Source organism: Pseudochaenichthys georgianus, chromosome 22 (genome assembly GCF_902827115.2).
Source record: "Pseudochaenichthys georgianus chromosome 22, fPseGeo1.2, whole genome shotgun sequence".
Taxonomy (NCBI): domain Eukaryota; kingdom Metazoa; phylum Chordata; class Actinopteri; order Perciformes; family Channichthyidae; genus Pseudochaenichthys; species Pseudochaenichthys georgianus.
The window spans coordinates 25,307,962-25,326,986 of NC_047524.1; the positions used below are offsets into that span (position 1 = coordinate 25,307,962).

The 19,025-nt window shown below is 41.4% G+C and overlaps 2 protein-coding genes across 4 annotated transcripts; one reads left to right on the top strand and one right to left on the bottom strand.

Moving 5' to 3' along the window:
• Positions 1 to 6,033: 6,033 nt before the first annotated feature.
• On the top strand, positions 6,034 to 10,541 carry bend3 (BEN domain containing 3). The gene is made up of 4 exons (XM_034111455.1): positions 6,034 to 6,165; positions 7,198 to 7,252; positions 7,550 to 7,728; positions 7,842 to 10,541. Exons 2-4 carry the CDS (start codon positions 7,201 to 7,203, stop codon positions 10,035 to 10,037), a joined length of 2,427 nt encoding a protein of 808 aa, XP_033967346.1. The 5' UTR covers positions 6,034 to 6,165; positions 7,198 to 7,200; the 3' UTR covers positions 10,038 to 10,541.
• A 259-nt stretch (positions 10,542 to 10,800) lies between these two features.
• On the bottom strand, positions 10,801 to 13,613 carry mtres1 (mitochondrial transcription rescue factor 1). 3 transcript variants are annotated; one of them, XM_034111457.2, is made up of 5 exons: positions 13,527 to 13,612; positions 13,283 to 13,348; positions 12,199 to 12,661; positions 11,331 to 11,403; positions 10,801 to 11,233 (listed from the first exon to the last, which is right to left on the bottom strand). In XM_034111457.2, the coding sequence occupies exons 2-5, from the start codon at positions 13,320 to 13,322 to the stop codon at positions 11,051 to 11,053; spliced, it is 759 nt and encodes a 252-aa protein (XP_033967348.1). In that variant the 5' UTR covers positions 13,323 to 13,348; positions 13,527 to 13,612; the 3' UTR covers positions 10,801 to 11,050. The 3 variants fall into 3 exon arrangements, with proteins under 3 accessions (XP_033967348.1, XP_033967349.1, XP_033967347.1); XM_034111458.2 differs by lacking the exon at positions 13,283 to 13,348 and having other exon boundaries at positions 13,527 to 13,613; XM_034111456.2 differs by having other exon boundaries at positions 13,283 to 13,578.
• Between the last annotated feature and the right edge of the window lie 5,412 nt (positions 13,614 to 19,025).

The following is a 19,025-nucleotide window of genomic DNA, read 5'->3' on the forward strand; positions in this document are numbered from 1 at the left end:
AAAAGTATAAAACGAGGTGAACATCACTACAAGTCTGGACACGTTGAGAGCTGTACATACACGAAAGGGGAGTTAGTCGGTTCTGTAAGAGCAGCGGGACCGGCTGTTGACCAAGATGTTGGTGAGTAATATGAGTGCAATGTGTAACGTTAATGTCAGCTAGCTAACACTAGCTAACAAGGTACATGAACGTGTTTTGTTTCAGGAACTAGTTTTCTCCTTAAGAACTTCGTGGTCTGTGTATGCTGTGGATAACATTAGTGTTCACAAGAACAAGGTAAACTCCCGTGTTTTGTTTTAGTTGCTCTTCAGATTGAAGCGGCCAGTTTTATATCGACTATACTGTATGTGTGATCTCCTTTTACATCTCGTTGTGTCATTTGAGTTTATTTGCTGTGTGTAGATTCAAGGGTTTTGGTTATCTTGTCAATTTGTTTGGTTATCTAGGCACAACTGTGTGTGACTCCCTCTGGTACACCGGTATGTGTTTTCTTAATGTAGAGAGCATTGATTAATTAATTAACACACTGAGTCTAGATCCTGACCAAATCCTTTTTTATTGTTGATCAAATGTTTTTCAAAAATGTATTCATACACATTTAGAAAAATACAATGTACAATCACAACCAGTACAACACAAATTACAAAAAATACAGAAAAAACAAACAATAACAACAATCAGACAAGAGGACAAAACTATGGAAAAATAACCCCTCCCACCCCCAGATCCGGACCATCCTTGTATTATTGCTCATTCAATCTATTATAGCATGCTAACAAACTTACTTTATTTGTACAGATCTGCATGGGAGACGATGGCGCGATGCAGAGCGCTGTCTGTGGTTGTGCACGGGGGATGTACAAATGCAGCCACGCTGCAGCATTGGCAATATGTGCAATGTGGCAGATCAGCTCCACAGATGTTGAGTGCCAGTGGAGGAAGCCTGGCACTTCCAAAGTAGTCCAGCCGGTGTCTCAACTTTACCAACAGTGAGAGGAGACATACAACCCACTGGCCAGAGACATCGCCACTCAGGATGTAGACTGGTTCAGGTCTGCACTGAGGGGCCCACAGTGTGGCATGGCATGGCTTTTGTCACCTGAGCCAGAGCCGCGGCCTCAACATCAGGCCATTGTCACCGTGCCGGAGCTGGTGAAGGGACATGGGGGTCGGGGGCTTGATTTATTCTTTATGAAAATAGTTGACTGTTGGAGAAATTAATCCAAATGAAACGTTGGACTGAACTACAACTACGCCTTTAAATCTCTACGGACTGTTTTTCAGTGGGATGGCAAGTTCGTATCTTTAAACATTTAATAGTTTTTTCTCAGAACAGATTTGATTTTCTGAAGTTAATTTAACTTAACCATGTAAGGTCATTATTAAAAAGGTACAATCAATTTGTTTAGGGTTGAATAAAATAATGATAAACATTTCATTTGGATAATTTACTGACAGAATAAGAAACTCAATGATGCTCTACTCACCTGTTCCTTTTTATAAAGTGAAACAGTTGAAACGATAGATTTTAGTAAACTTAAAAACAACCTTCTCCAAAAGCTATCAAGGAATATACCAAATACTTATTTTAGAACTTTATTACATATTATTTGTATATAGTTTGAATGATCCATAATTGACAGAAGCTTGTGTTTACACTGACCTGTTACTCATATATTAATCAGTATTGGGTCCACTCCTATTCATCATTTACCTCCTCCCACTAGGCACAATCCTCCGTCACCATGGCATCCACTTTCACTGCTATGCTGACGACACGCAAGTCTATATCTCAACCAAACCCAACACCGCCCTCCCGCCCACCTGCCTCCAGGATATCAGGAGCTGGATGAGCAGGAACTTCCTGAAGCTAAATGGTAGTAAAACTGAGGCCCTGCTCATCGGCTCAAAAAACACCCTCTCCAAAATCCTAACCACCCCACCCCCAAGCATCATGATCGACAGCTTCCCTGTATCCTTCACCAGCCAAGTCAAAAGCCTTGGCGTCATCCTGGACAGCACCCTTTCGTTTGCACACCACATAAAAAACATCACCCGGAATGCCTTCTTCCATATCCGCAACATTTCCAGACTCCGCCCATCCCTTTCACAATCCAGCACCGAAATCCTGGTTAAGGCATTTGTCACATCCCGGATTGACTACTGTAATGCTATCCTCTCTGGCCTACCCACAAAACTACTCAACAGACTCCAAATCATTCAAAACTCGGCTGCCCGGATCATTACCTGTACCAAATCGTCTGACCACATCACCCCCATCCTCATCCAACTTCACTGGCTCCCTGTTCAGCACCGGATTGACTACAAAAACCTTCTGCTTACATACAAAGCCCTCAACAACCTCACCCCCACCTATCTCTCAAACCTCCTCCAGGAATTCACCCCCTCCCGCTCCCTGCGCTCATCCTCAGCCGGACTCCTGACTGTCCCCACCTCCCGCCTTAGCACCATGGGAGCCAGGGCTTTTAGCTGCACCGCACCCAGGCTCTGGAACTCTCTGCCTCCACACATCAAACAGTCTGACTCCATCACGACATTCAAATCCCACCTCAAAACCCACCTGTTTAAACTGGCCTACTCACTCTAAAACACATTCAACCTGCTATCACAGATCCCCCTCTCACTCCGTCACTTCACACTCTTGTCTGGCCTGTTTTATGCTTTTATGCTGCTGTATTGCCTGTGTTCCGTTTTTGTTTTAGCTGTTTTAACACTTTTAAATGCACTGTAAGGCGACCTTGGGTGTCCTGAAAGGGCCCTCGAAATAAAATGTATTATTATTATTATTATTATATATTAATGTCTTTGTAACTTCTTTAAACCACTACCTCACTCATTTCTTTCACTCATCACGGTTCAGTAAACTAAGTGACACATGAACCAGTTTAATCATTATAATAACGTAGGATTGCAACTCTTTGAAACTGTAGGTGGCTCTTAAAAGAGCCGTTGTGTTTGGGTGTGCTGGTCTCAGGTCAGTCTAAGCCCTCTCTCCGCGGATGCGGCGGGCCAGCTGGATGTCCTTGGGCATGATGGCGACCCTCTTTGCTTGGTTCATCTTACTGGATGTCGGTGCAGTCCACAGTCATTGTGCAGTTGAAGGCAGAATGAATTTATTATTGACTCCGAATGAAGCACAACTTCATGTCATACAATACATTGACTTTATTTGTAATTGTGTAAAAACATATGAGCATAATGATTAGCAAGCAGGACCTGCAGGAACAGAGCATGGTGATGGATGGAGCTGGGAAGAGAGAAGAATAAAGAAAACAGATCAACTTCATTATCGGATATTAAAAATTCAATTACAAAACAAGTTGCCACTCCTACAGTTTTCTAGTATGTAAAGATGATTTCACTTGACCTATGCACAATATCACACTCAATACATGTGTGTCTCTGGGGGGTGCATTGTGCCTTTGATGTATATAAATAGTATACCATAACCAAATACTATTACGTACAGCGGAAATCAGGTTGCCAGAGCAGGTCAGTGTGCATGTTCCTCAGGGTCTCAGCAGTTACAGGTGAGGGAAAGGAAATACAAGAGAAAAAGGTCACAACACTTTAAAGTAACAACACTTTGAATAATTATCTCTTCTAATAATTTTCTCTCAGTAATCACTCAACTACTGTCTTTCCAACAAACAGATTGACTCACCCTTACTGTCATCACAATGAAACACGTCCAGAAGAATCTGTCATGCAAAGCTGCCTTCGACTCTCCCTGACTGCTTCCATAGCACCCGGTGGATGGCGCAGTAGGCTACTCTTCAAATGTTTCACGAAATACTTACCATCATGACTACTCTTACTTCATGTAATAAAATAATAACTTCATGGTAAGGCTACTAAAAATGACAAGGCTAAGTAATGTAATGCTAACTAACGTACTCGCTACTCGTCGCTACTAGCTAGGTAGCTAACTTGACTATGTTCCATCATGCACAACATGTATATTACCTGATATGTCTGATCCAGCGACTCCTGGTCCTTTCATCAGACGGGAATCGATAGAACGAGCAAGTGGTATGATCACTTATGTGATTACAACCTGGTACAAAGCACACTTGTAAAAGTGAATTTATTTTTAGCAATCTCTTATTTATTGGAGGGAATAAATCAGTTATGAAATCTTCTTCTTCGCTTTAATTACTAGTTGCAACCACTTGGAGAATTATCGCCTGTGACATCCCTTACGCGACCCAGAATGGGATTTGGGATTTGTAGTCGCGTATTTTTCATAGTCTTATATTTCAACAGTTTTACGACAAAATGTGACTTTTTTGACATGGAACTTATTGTTTAAGATTGACAAACATGATATGTGTAGTTCGTGGCACAATTCAAACGGGATCAAAAGATACGATTTCTCTCTCCATTGAATTCAATGTAAATGTTTCGCTTCCGGGGTCCCATGGGCCCATGGGGCCCATCTACCCATGGTCCCATGGGTAGATGGGCGTGACTTCGCCTCTCTATAGGATCCGCCTCCTTGCTGCGGTCTGCAGCCAGACCCATCTCGTTCAAGCAGTTACTAAAATAATATCCAGGGGATGCATGCAGAGCTGCCATTGGCTAAGATAGCTCCGGCCGTGCGTAACGCCTCCACCGTTCCCGGAAATGCATCCGCGGAGGAGCAGTGTTGCCAACTTGGCGGCTTTCCAAACCCTCCGGCTACTTATTTGTGTCAAAAGCGACTAACGACTAATCTAACGATTTATAATGGTGTTATTAGGGACTTTTCTGGTGTTTGGAGACTCACGTATTGTTCTGCAGTGAACGAGCCGCGGGTGCTGCCGTGAGCCCCGCCTCCCTCCCATAGTACTCACAGGCGCTCAGACTGTATGGAACGCCCTTTGCGCCACTCGGGGGCTCGGAGAACTGCGCACAGCAGCTGAGGCCCTCTGGGCGGGGCCCCCTGCTCAAGGCGGGGCCCCATGCAGCCTGCGTGATTCTTCTTGTTTTGTACATAAAGTGTAGTAAGCTGATGTCCAATAACGACTCCTTGTGACCAAAAAAATCCATATATTACCTTATTATTAATTTATATTATCATCAAACTGTAAAATTGAGTGAGTTATTTTTGCTCTACTATACAGCTCATTAAATACTACTCAGGGTAATATATTAAATCGCAATAGTGATCATTTATAATATGCTGTATTTTAAAACAACAATTAATACATGGTTATTACTGTGACACCACAGCATACATACATATACAATATCAGGTTGCTCATATGATTAAATGATTTAATACTGCCAAAAAAACGATTGACCCAATCAGTATAAGGAATATCCAAACATCTACATTGTATAGTGGTTAACCAGAATTCACAAGATACTTAAGATTCTGCACTCAAGTATTAAAATGTACATTACATTTTAACAGAAAAATACCCATTAGCCTGTTTAGGTAAAAGGGCCTGTTTCAGAGTTATATTATATTTATAGATATACTTTTGGCTTTGTTCTTTCATTATAACTAGTGCATTAGCATTTACAGAGCATTTTAATGTAAATTGGCCATGAGATGATATATTTGCAATTGTTATTATTGTGTTTTTGTTCCTTGGCCTTTTTTATTTGTAATATCTTAGTTTGGGAATTGTTCTTTTGTATATTTAAAAATAATATATTTTTTTTTTTTTTAGCCATGTATTATTTCAGTATTAGTTGGTTTCCTTCGACAAGTCATCATGTTTTTATATGTCATTGTACATTTCTTCTGTCTGGTTTTATTTGATCGAATGCATAATACAATATAACACTAAAGCTAAAAAGCCACAATACTGTACATAAATGTGCCTCATGCTCAGCATAATGACCATTTGTCCAATTAAAAACATTTTTTAAACGGGCTGTGAAATTGTTAGGATATAATAACATGAGTTTAATGACAATGTCGTTTTACTTAGACGGTATTACAACTTTATTTTTCATTTTTTCACCTCCATCCCAGCTGTGCGGAAGTGACACAGCAGGCGCGCGCCCCGTCACGTCACGCGAGAAAGCAGAGAAGCAGAGCGAGACAAAAAAACATCAACAACACTCCGCAGCAGATCTAGCTCGCGGCAGTGCGCAGACATGTCCGACACGTCGTTAAAAGCCCTAAAGGACTGCATGGACTCGTGAAGGTGAGCTCGAACCAACGGTCACGCGCCTTTGCCGTTAATATAACAAGAGTCGTAGCAGGAGAGGGAGTGTGTGGAGGGGAGGGGGGGAGGTCGAGGCAAACATTGCCGCGTCATTAAAAAATCCCATATACATGTTACACTACTAAATAAACCCCGTGCATATGTGTTCACAATGGCAGCCTGTTGTTGTTATAACGAGATGTTGGTGACGGTGTTTCTAAAGAGTCCCCTCGCACAGCTGATATGTCTTGTGTTTTGGTTCAAGGGTTCATGGGCGGAGGAATGAGGAAGTAACCTTAGCGTACTAATAAAGAGGAGAGCTAGAATGAAACTCAGAAAGCATGCACAGCGAAGTCAATAATCTACCTAGTTTGTTAGTCCAAACAAATTGTTGTCATCACGTTAGATGACATCAGTGTAACCTTGCAGCACGCACGCTTTACCAGCATACAAGTGCATGTGTTTTGGCTGCAGCTTGTCACATGTCATAACGGTAGCATAGAAGCTACCACATGTTATGATTTGTAATATGTTCATAATACACACATTTTAAACGTGTTATTTTTTAGCAAAACTCGTTAGTGATCCTGTATTATAATGTATTCTCGCTTGTTGGAATTAAGGTGAGTTTTTGATATTGTTGTCAGCTAGGGCTATAACTAACTTAATTTCAATATCAGTTCATAACCACATTCTTATATATGAGGGATTTTGTCTATCAAATGTAATCAAATAGTGAAAAACTCCCATCTTAAGATCACAGAATCAGTTGTGATGATTTCAGATGTCTTATTTTGTCAGTCCGTATACCAATGGCAATCATTTTACAATCAAAGAAGAAATCAAAAATGTATTAGAAAATAATTAAGTGGTGAATTTTTACTTTAACATACTTTATAAAATGCGTTTACAGTTTCTTTTTTTATCAAAGACTCAATTATCGTCTAATTGTTACAGCTCTTCAGTAACCTTATGTTATAGATGTACATGAAACATATTTTCATTGACTTGATGTTTGTATTTACCTTCTAGGCTATGAATTCCTCTGGGCATGGAGACGTTTCAGATGAAGAGATGCTTGAGAAAGGTATCTAATGCAATCTGTACCTGCAAAGGTTTACTGTTTAGTATAGCAACCCATTTGTTATCAAGTTCAAAAATACATTAATATTCACATGCTAGAATGTCCAGATAAGATGTAGGTCAATTTCCTCATTAGAAGACACAAAACAATATCAAAGTGGCTAAAAAAGGACTGATCACATGAAGTCTGCTCATCTAACAAGATATTATGTACGCATATATATCATTATCAATAACACTTGTGTCTTTATGTGTCGGCCAGAAATCAAATATGTATACTAAGTGTGCTCATGATTTACAGAACAAAAGCATGACCAGGATGTTAAGGAGGAATCAGACGACTTGGCTATTTGTGCGTCCCCTGAAGGGCTTAGAGGAGGACCTCCTGGAGCCACTGAGGCTGCTAAACGTCCCTCTGCAGAGACGGGCCCTCACACAAACCAGCCCACCAGCAGCAAGAGAGCCAGGGTCTCTAGCGAGGTAAATCTCAGACCTTTTTATCTATAAAAGTACACAGCACAGACAATATGCATATGCACTTGTTTTAAAGATCAAAGTTGTCATGTGTTTGACATGTCATCTCCTCTGTCTAGATGAGGCGGTACTTGCTGGATGACAGCAGCAGCAGACATGAGCCTCTTTGCCTCACTGGCGAGAGGGGGGGTTACATCCAGCAGAAACCCAGAGTGTCCTACAGAAAGCCTCTCTTCAGCATCTCCCACAGGATCTCAGAGAAGAGGACCACACCAAGTCTGGAGCAGCAGGCCAGCATCCTCTCGTCAAAGCTCAGAAGTTCGGAGGAAAATGGCCCATTGGATTCTCTGCCCACCATAGACGCTTTAGGGCAACCTCCGTCTACGGACTCCAGTCTTTATCCTCTCATTGAGAAAATGTTTCTCATTCTCAATACCCTCAATTCAAGCATGACACAACTGCATAGCAAAGTGGACGTGTTGACGCTTGAGGTGATGCGAATAAAGAAGCAGATCAAGCCAACTGAGATGGTGACTGAGTTCCAGCCTCCTCCTGAATACCTGCTAACAAGTGATGAACTGAACCAGCTGATGGAGCAGACCTCCAGCGCCGGGGAGCTCGGGTGTCGGCTGCTGGTGCATCTCTTCCCTGAGCTGTTCAAAGCCAGGGAGTGCTCTCACGAGTGCATGGCCAGCAAGAGAACACTTGAGTCTCTACATCTGCAGCTGATCCGCAACTATGTTGAGGTGTGCTACCCTTCGAACAAGAACAACAGCGTCTGGCAGGAAGAATGCCTCCTACAGATTAATGACTTGTTCAACCGCTTCTGGGCACAGAGGGACATGGAGAGTGCTCGGCTGCTCCGGAAGCAGACAATCACGGCCGCCGGGATAAAGCCTGAGCGCCCTCAAACCTATCGTTTCATCAATGAGCAGGGCCGGGAGGAGCACATTTCTTTAGATAACCAGCAAAGCAGCGAGGGTGTGACAGACCTTGCTTTCAATATCCAAGCCACGGAGGAGCTGGACGAGTTCTCCTCACCTGAGGACTTTGTTATTTTCCTTATGCACCGTCTCTTCCCTGAGGTTTTCGAAGAGGGGAAAATGCCAGAAGGCTCCAGCAGTTTCAGTAGTGCGGGGCAGCTAATTCTGGACTCTGACAAGATGGAAATAATAAGAAAGTACATGGAAGCTAATTTCCCAGATGTGCCTGAGGACAGCTGGCTTCAGGTGTGCATTCAGCACATGGAGGATGCACTGGAGGGTCCTCACAGTATTGGGGATGGGAGCGAACCTGACAATAACAATGATGAGGGCTATGACCTGGCCAGTCTTCCAGAAGATGTGTCTATAATTCGGGTTTCAGAGGCGGGTGATGGTGAAAGGCCTTGCCGCAAAGCCAAAAAGTCGCTGCTTTCACCTGTGGATTTTGACAATCTGGAGATTCCTCTTCCTGACTTTACCGTCCACCAGGAACACCTCCTGTCCAGGGAGCAGCTGAAAAACAACTATGAATGTAGCCTGTCCATCGGGAACTTTGCCTCTCGGCTGCTGGTGCTCATGTTCCCCGAGCTCTTCACCCACGAGAACACCAGGAAGCAGTACAACTGCAGCGGTTCTCTTGGTAAAAAACAGCTGGACCCTGTTCGTGTGAACTTGATCCGTCATTATGTGCAGTTAGTCTACTGTCGGGCCAAGAACGACAGAGTGTGGATGTTGGAATTTGTGGGCAAGCTCGATGAGAGGTGCAGGAGACGCGACACGGAGCAGAGAAGGTCCTACCTGCAGCAACGCAAAGTCTACGATCAAGACTCGGATCAGGACTTTCTTTGCCAGCTGAACCAGCTCAATCAAGAAAGCATGAGGGAGGATTCAGACGTTCCTTCTTTACCTCCTGAGAAAAGTAGCAAAGACTTTTGTAAAATACCCCTGGACGAACTGACTGTATCCAAACCCGACTTTCCTGTACCTTCTGTCTACCTGCTCTCGGACACTGAGGTACGGGAAGTCGTCCAGCAGAGCCTCTCTGTTGGGAACTTCGCTGCCCGCCTTTTGGTGCGCCTCTTCCCTGAGCTCTTCACTCAGGAGAACCTCCGGCTGCAGTACAACCATTCAGGGGCCTGCAACAAGAAGCAGCTGGACCCCGTGCGCCTCCGACTGATCCGTCACTACGTGGAGGCAGTGTATCCTGTGGATAAGATGGAGGAGGTGTGGCACTATGAATGTGTGCCAAGCATCGACGAACGCTGCCGGCGCCCCAATCGCAAGAAGTGTGACATTCTTAAGAAGGCCAAGAGGTCAAGCACTGTGTCCTAGTTACTTTTCACTTAGGCAACACCTGTTGGAATACAAATAATTGCACAGTATATAAGCTGAAACCGCATCTTTGAACTTTTCAAAGAGTCCTCTGTAGGATGAAGCCAATCTGTTAGGATTTATTTCAGTACTATTCAGTCATATTTTACCTTTTGTCTACAGCAGTAGTTTATGTAATCATATTAATGTTGGATAAATAGATTAAATGCTTCTATTTATAAGCCAAAACTGTCATAGCTTCTCTAACATACTTTGTTGAACAATGTTGTAGCCTTAACAATAACAATGATCGTAGCATATAGCATAGCTCACACGATGGATAGAAATGAATCACAATGAAGTGATACATTTCCGTTGCAGTTACTGATGTAGCATTGTGCCATCACGGTTTTAATAACAATGTGCTTATGTTAAGCCTTCTTATAGAAGTTTATATTATAAAGACAATTAACATGACGGTGGATCATGGTAACTATTTCTAATAAAGTCACAGCTATAACATGACATTTGATTGCACTGTTTTACACAAAGGAACTGTGAGGTTCTTAGTGACATACAGAGTTTTTACCGAACACTCTCCAACAAGCTCTATACTACGCAACATATATATTGCTTCTACTGGTTTTATTTACCATTTCATATTTTTGCCTCAATAAAAAAAATTGCTATGAGGAATTGCGAAAAGGATATCAGTAGCCAAACCTTCCAAAACGCTAACAACTCTGATGCATATTCATTAATTTGCTCTCAGTTAGACATGATCTCAAAGTGTCAAAGTGCACCTTTATTGGAGGACTCTCACAGTATAGAAGGGGAAGGTAAACACTAAATATATTTCTCTGAGAAAACTGTTTACATGTCTACACGCGCTACAAGCCTTAACATTACCCTTTAGTAATCCATTAGAGATCCAACTTTTTGGAGATTGCCGGCCAATTGACGGCATTCAGTTCTGCCGGTGTTGTTGCCTTCATTAGCAAATGGTATTAAAGTCCACACTGTCCTGTTCAAGTTCATGGCTTGAAGGCCTCCTCTTTGGGAAGCTCTAAACATTTCCATCGTCGTATGGCAACTTTGTACTTTTCTGTGTGGCTCATTTCTTCCAAAACCCTCCGAAGGCAGACTCTCATCAGAGTGACAGTGTTTGTTTCTCCGTTCTCCGACAGTACCAGGTCCAATGTGTCCCCAACTTTAACCTAAACAAATCAAATATATAGGAGCAATTAGAAATAAGATTGAGACACTAGTGGAAAACTAAGAAATGAGAGTAGGAATATGTTGTTCGTTACTCACCGTTTTACTTTTCTTGATGAGTTTTTGTCCATTTAGCCTGAGTTTGTTGTCATAGAAGGACACCTCAATTTTACTGGAATAGGAGAACAGACAGTTTATACATCGACTGCTATAGTATGAGAACAAATCTGAAGACATCTCAAAATGGGTCAAACCATTTGGCTGATAAATCATTCTAATAAATAATATAGTAATAAGTAGTGAGATATGAAGATGGGATGAAATGGTTGTATCTCAGAAGTTACAAGGAAGTTCAAGTATTGGGCATCTTATCCAATAACTAATAGTACAGTATTATATGTTGTGTCAGAAAAGTTGATAGTATGCCCTTGTGATCTATACATTTAAAAACGTTACCGTTTCATACTTTCCAAAGTACGTCTGTAACATATTTCCAGAATTTAGACCAGGGTTGTCCAACTGCGGCCCATTTTTTTATTGGCCCTCAGCCAATTCAAAAAGTCTGCTTTTCCTATGTTTGACTTCTTAAATATATATCGAACATATATTACACCGTAGTATTCATGTGTTAATAAGCCCATTTTCAAATCAATTAAGTCAATTTAAATTGAAACATTTCCTTTCCAAATCTTAGTTGGTCAAAAATAATCCCAACAACTCATCTGCATGAGCTTGAAATATACCCTTTCTATTTCCCCTTATAATAAGCAATCTGAGGCTCCTGGTATAAGGAATGAGCTGCCAACACTTAAATGTTTTTCTGAATGTGGCCTTCAGTGAAAACATTTGGACCCCTCTGATTTAGACCATGAATGCATCGGGGGCTGTCAAATAATATTTCAATAATGTTTTGAAAGTTTGCGTTTATTTTTCAAAGATTAAAACATGTCTGCATGAAGAAACTCACTTGCGTGCCATGTCCAGGCCGGCTTTCATGATCACGTCATAGCGAAAGGACTGCACGTGTTTCTCAATGTCTTTATAGTCCTTTGGTAGATTCTCCTCCACCTCCTCTTCTTCGTAATCACTGTCCTCTGGGTCTTTTTTATCTTCCTCCTCATCTTCCTCCTCCTCGTCCTCTTTCACTGTCTTAGCCTCACTTTTCTTCTTGTTGCTTTTAAACCTTAGAGGATTGACGGACCATCCCCTGAAGGTGTCTCGGCCCCGGAGAGCAGGCCTGCTGTGACAGCCGAGTGCGGGGAAGGCCGAGCAGCCCCACAGCTGCCGTGTGTGGATGGTCCTCGGACACCATTCAGCCTGCCTCAGTCCATAGCCAGCAGCCAGCAGGTGGCGAGGGTTCAGCCTTCCTAGCTGCCTCATGGCGAGTGCCTGCACCACCAAACTCTGCATGTTAGCACTCCACCCGGTCACTAGAAAAACAAAGATGGTTAGGAAGCATTGTGATAAATAACAGCTAATAATACATTTCGTTCATACAAATTCAGGTACAGAAAGCCAGCCATATTTGTATCACACAATTATGCATTTAGTATCAAGACTTTTTAATAACTGAATGAGCTATTGCCCTCAAATATGTATCTGTTGAATCTCCACTTAAAAGAATGTGTCAACTGTTGTTTACAATGTCAAAAGTTAAATATAAGGATGCATATTATATACTTGCTATGCAATCATGTCCTATTTCAATGATAAATGTGAAATATTCTCTTTTCTATGCTAAAGTACCTATGTAGAGTTATGCCCCTTCAAAATAAAAGCCTCATTTTATTTCTAACCCCAGTTTTGTAATATATAATAATAATTTAAATGTAAGACTGTCACATCAAGTATTCTGTTAAACACCAATAGCACAATGGGCACACATTTGGGTTGAACTATTTGTGTTAAAGTTGCGTTTATTGATTTACCGGAAGTAATATTTTTCTTGTCCACTTGACAGCAGTCGAAAACAAACATTTATGCAAAGTAGCGTAATTACTGTTGAGCAATGTTATATCTTTATCTTTTAATATAAAATGCTGTTAATGTACCTTTATGCGGAGGTTGTCTCTGCTTGGTGGAGCTTGACATGTTTCACGGTGAAGCTGAAGGAGAAACTGCTAGCTAACGTTAGCTCAACTTCTCTTCAGTGAGCACGTGCACTCATTTATATCCTTCCATGTGCAACAATCCCCGAGCCCGTAACGAAAATACAGTATAGCCTGTTTACCTTGGTGCTAAATGTCACATTTGAAGCTGCTAACACGCAATAAATAAACGGTATAGTCCACTCACCGATGGAATAACCTTCTTTTTCTTCTTCTTCTTCTACTTCTTCTACTTCTTCTTCTTTGGATTCTACAGAGATTACAATGGCGTACTGCTGCCCTCTAACGTTACTGCTTGGTACATTTTCATCAGAATACTTCTGGAATACTGCAGTCCTCCAAACACTACAGCAGGGGTCTTCAACAGAGGCGGCGCTAGGGGGTGGCTACTTGGGCTCAAGCCCCGGATGTTTTCTGAAAAGCCCCGGATGTTTCACTTTCACAAAAAAAAAAAATGTAAATGTCTCGGGAGTAATGTGCAGTACCGGAGTCCACCAGAGAGGCAGCCGCTGCGGGACATTAGCCTGCGTACTGCGTAGCCTTCCCTGCCCTGAAGAAGAAGTGATCCTTCCTAGTGCCTGACAAGTTTTAAGCTAATAGCCTATAAAGTTATGGATATTAGAAAGTTATTTTCATCGAAGCAGGCGCCACAAGCTGCAACAGCAGCAGCAGTATCAGCAGCTGACAACAATGTCATCAGCAGCAGTGAAGAAATGGATGTTTCAGGTTTGTGAATCTAATGGTGATATCTGCACTCTGGCTGACTCAGTAAGAAGTGAAAAAGAGAGATGTACTGTAACGTTAATCTTATAGCTAGTAAACATGGAGTAACCACCTTTCAACACAAGGCAATTCAAGGTGCTTTACAAAAATGAAAGACATTCAGACAAAGGCATTTAAAAACAGTAAAAGATAATAAAAGAAACATTAAAAAAAAAAAAAAATGAAAGACATTAAGAAAGTGGAAGCCGTGGCGCTGTAATAAGCACGACCAATAATCTGAGCCCGCTAAAGTAACTGGATGGCCTACCTGCCTGTCAGCCTTCCATCTGTGCACAAACTTACCTCGTGCCCTCATTGGTCATGTGCGCGTTCGTGTGTGTTGGAGGAGGGGCTCTGTAAGGAAGTGGCAGATTTCTTCCGGCTGTGTATTTTCAAATTCTCGCGCACTCGAGCTGGTTTCTCCAAAATTACCTACCCCACCTTTAAGTACTGTTAATATCTTCACAGAAAATTCAGAGGTTTTTCATTCCACTCCTCTTTTAGCTGACATTTAGTAAATGCAGCTACATTTTTAGCAGCTATTCATACTAAATCAGTTGTCCCCCCCCCCCCCGTGGTGCCAGGACCAACAGATCCATCTTTAGGCTCCGCAGCCCTGTCCTCCATAAGGCTTTGCAGTCTTGCCATGCTGTCCATTGAAAGCCAGTTGGCTAGAAAGCTGGACTTCAAGGACTTGATCAGTGACTTTGCCTGTAAGAAGGCTAGGCGCTGGGCTCTTGGTGAGTAAGGCTGAGCCAGGGCTCGTAATAACTGTTAAAGGGCAAGGCTATGGTACGATATTGGATCACTACACAGAAGATGCATGATGAGAAAAAGACTGAGAACTGGTAATAGGCTATGATTTAGCACCATCAGGCCTTTTCACTTCCATTTCCGTTGTGTTGTCCGTCTACACTTTAATACCCGCTTATTTTGTAGTATGTATATTTAATTAAAAAATCTGCTGCTTATGTTATTTTTTTTGTTATAGCATTTTATAAATGATAATATTGGTGTTAATGTTCACTTTATTTAAATGTAAGAGGTCATGTACAGTGGGGCACAAAAGTATTTAGTCAGCCACCAATTGTGCAAGTTCTCCCACTTAAAAAGATGAGAGAGGCCTGTAATTTTCACCCTAGGTACACTTCAACTTTGAGAGACAGAATGGGGGGAAATAATCCAGGAAATCACATTGTAGGATTTTTAATGAATTAATTGGTAAATTCCTCGGTAAAATAAGTATTTGGTCACCTACAAACAAACAAGATTTCTGGCTCTCACAGACCTGTAACTTCTTCTTTAAGAGCCTCCTCTGTCCTCCACTTGTTAACTGTATTAATGGCACCTCTTTGAACTCGTTATCAGTATAAAAGACACCTGTCCACAACCTCAAACAGTCACACTCCAAACTCCACTATGGCCAAGACCAAAGAGCTGTCAAAGGACACCAGAAACAAAATTGTAGACCTGCACCAGGCTGGGAAGACTGAATCTGCAATAGGTAAGCAGCTTGGTGTGAAGAAATCAACTGTGGGAGCAATTATTAGAAAATGGAAGACATACAAGACAACTGATAATCTCCCTCGATTTGGGGCTCCACGCAAGATCTCACCCCGTGGGGTCAAAATGATCACAAGAAAGGTGAGCAAAAATCCCAGAACCACACGGGGGGACCGAGTCAATGACCTGCAGAGAGCTGGGACCAAAGTAACAAAGGCTACCATCAGTAACACACCGCCAGGGACTCAAATCCTGCAGTGCCAGACGTGTCCCAATGCTTAAGCCAGTACATGTCCAGGCCCATCTGAAATTTGCTAGAGAGCATTTAGATGATCCAGAAGAGGATTGGGAAAATGTCATATGGTCAGATGAAACCAAAATAGAACTTCTTGGTAAAAACTCAACGAAAGAATGCTGAGTTGCATCCAAAGAACACCATACCTACTGTGAAACATGGGGGTGGAAACATCATGCTTTGGGGCTGTTTTTCTGCAAAGGGACCAGGACGACTGATCCGTGTAAAGGAAAGAATGAATGGGGCCATGTATCGTGAGATTTTGAGTGACAACCTCCTTCCATCAGCAAGGGCATTGAAGATGAAACGTGGCTGGGTCTTTCAGCATGACAATGATCCCAAACACACCGCCCGGGCAACGAAGGAGTGGCTTCGTAAGAAGCATTTCAAGGTCCTGGAGTGGCCTAGCCAGTCTCCAGATCTCAACCCCATAGAAAATCTTTGGAGGGAGTTGAAAGTCCGTGTTGCCCAGCGACAGCCCCAAAACATCACTGCTCTAGAGGAGATCTGCATGGACGAATGGGCCAAAATACCAGCAACAGTGTGTGAAAACCTTGTGAAGACTTACAGAAAAAGTTTGACCTCTGTCATTGCCAACAAAGGGTATATAACAAAGTATTGAGATGAACTTTTGTTATTGACCAAATACTTATTTTCCACCATAATTTACAAATAAATTCTTTAAAAATCAGACAATGTGATTTTCTGGATTTTCTTTTCTCATTCTGTCTCTCATAGTTGAGGTATACCTAGGATGAAAATTACAGGCCTCTCTCATCTTTTTAAGTGGGAGAACTTGCACAATTGGTGGCTGACTAAATACTTTTTTGCCCCACTGTATATTTAAGTTATATTTATTTTGATTTATGAATGTTCCATCCAAAAATGTTATTAAAAAGGCATGTACACCATAAAAGATGACTATTGAGGTCTATTGTCAGGAATGTTAGTGAATTCTACAGTAGAATGTTGCACGTCTGCACAGTGTTATATTTTCACCGCTCAGTGTCAGTAAATATTGTGCAGTTAGTATTGAACTACAAGATAGATGCAAGCCTGTACAGGTAGTTATTTAAAGCATAAATGAGTCGGTTGGGTTCTGGAGGTGTGGTTACAGCAATTGTGCTTGGTTGGCCTGGTCTGGGCCTGGTGGAGGGGCCCAATGTGATATCTTTTCATGGGGCCCAAAATCCCCTGCTTACAATAAAGGAACTTATTTTAATTAAGCTGTATTTGTCTTTTTAAAAAGGAAAGAACAACTAGCATATATAAAAAACAAAACAATAAATCACCAACACATATATACATAACACAAAACAAGGTTCTTTTCAATGTTGTTTGAAATAAAATGTTAAAGTAGTAAAAGTAGTAGTAGTAGTAGTATTTTCAGTGGCCCCATTTGGCCACCCCTATGAAAAATGTCTGGAGGCGCCACTGCTCCTCCCTCACCCCTCCTCGACTCCTCCGTGTGCATTTCAGCTATTGGGACGTCCTTCAAAATGACGTGTCTTGATCGATTTCCGGATCAAGTCCTGGAGGAGGGGAAGAGAGGAGTCAAGGAGGGGTATTGGGATGAGGTTTACTACTACTACTTCTTCTTCTTCTTCTTCTTCTTCTTCTTCTTCTTCTTCTTCTTCTTCTTCTTCTTCTTCTTCTTCTTCTCTCTTTTAATGGCGGCTTTTAGCTGCATACCGCCACCATCCTGCTTAGATCCATGATCTAAACAAATATAAAGTAAAATAAAAACATAAAATAAATAAAACAAAACAAAAATCCATGATCTATTCTAACCTAATGTTAGATTATTTTACCTACCCCAGTTTCACTCAGAAAGGTAAACAATGCCTAAAAGATATCACTTTATCCTTTAGTTTTTCTCTTTCAGCTTTATAGATGTCACAATGTATTAAGATATGTTCCACATTTTCTTTAACTCCCACACTTTCCCACACTTGTCACTGTCACTTTTCCCCATGACATACAGCGTACTATTCAACGCTGTGTGATTTAGTCTGAGTCTAGCTGTCATGATTTCCTACCTTCTGTTTATTTCTTTATAAATATTAATTGTGATTGTCTTTTGAACTTTATGATACTCTTTGCCTTTCGGGTCTTTCTCCCACCTTTTCTGCCAGATCTCCATCCCTTTACTGCTTTTCCAAGTTGAACTGGTAATGTTATTTCCTTTTGTAATTCACTTTTTGCAAATGTATCAGCTAACTTGTTCCCTTTTACCCCCTCATGTGCAGGCACCCAGCAGAACTGAAGATCTATACCGCCTCTGTGAAGTCTTAACAAGCTATGGTTAAGTTCTATGAGTATATCTTCTCAGACAGTTGTTGTTGTTGTTGTTGTTGTTGTTGTTGTTGTTGTTGTTGTTGTTGACTGTATGCTTTTTAATATGGATAATGAATCTGTGCATATCACCACCCTTTCTGGTCTGACCTCTTCAACCCACTGTAATCCTATTATTACTGCCAGCATTTCTGCTGTGTACACTGATAGTTGATCTGACGCTCTTTTGGAGATCGATATTTTAAAGTCTGGGATATATATACCAACTCCAACACACTCTTCCTTGTTCTTAGAACCATCTGTGTACATTTTGAGGTAATTGTGATTATTCCTGAGGTACTTGTTTTGATTCCTACTTCATTTATTTGCCACTCTCTTTTCTTTTCTAGAATACTCATATCTACCAAACCAATACTGCCCAATCCTCAACTTTATAATGAAAACTAAACCTTTTTCTACTGAATGACAAATTATCTTTTGCCTTTTTTCACAAAAACAATCTATACTTTTCCTCTGTTTTGTATTTCCCCATTCCCCCCATTTATTTGACTGATATGTTTATCATTAACGTTTTTTTCTGGATGTCAACATTTTATAACTGATTGAAATGGTGTCTGTCAGAGCAAGCATTCCTAAACAAGTTAATTGCTACCTCATTTCCCTTAGTTTGCTGTTGAGTTGATAAAGCAATTGGTGGATAGTAACAAAGTACATTTACTCAATTACTGTACTTAAGGACACTGTTGAGGTACTTTGACTTAACCTGAGTACTTTTAGTTTATACTACTGTATTGTATTACTCCACTATATTTAAGAAGCCAATATTGTGCT

Coding starts and splice junctions, on each gene's coding strand:
- bend3 (XM_034111455.1), top strand. CDS start 7,201: ATGAATTCCTCTGGGCATGGAGACGTTTCAGATGAAGAGATGCTTGAG. Junction 7,253..7,549: donor TGAAGAGATGCTTGAGAAAG/GTATCTAATGCA, acceptor CATGATTTACAG/AACAAAAGCATGACCAGGAT. Junction 7,729..7,841: donor GAGCCAGGGTCTCTAGCGAG/GTAAATCTCAGA, acceptor TCCTCTGTCTAG/ATGAGGCGGTACTTGCTGGA.
- mtres1 (XM_034111457.2), bottom strand. CDS start 13,322: ATGTCAAGCTCCACCAAGCAGAGACAACCTCCGCATAAAG. Junction 12,662..13,282: donor GAGACAACCTCCGCATAAAG/GTACATTAACAG, acceptor TTGTTTTTCTAG/TGACCGGGTGGAGTGCTAAC. Junction 11,404..12,198: donor GGCCTGGACATGGCACGCAA/GTGAGTTTCTTC, acceptor CTCCTATTCCAG/TAAAATTGAGGTGTCCTTCT.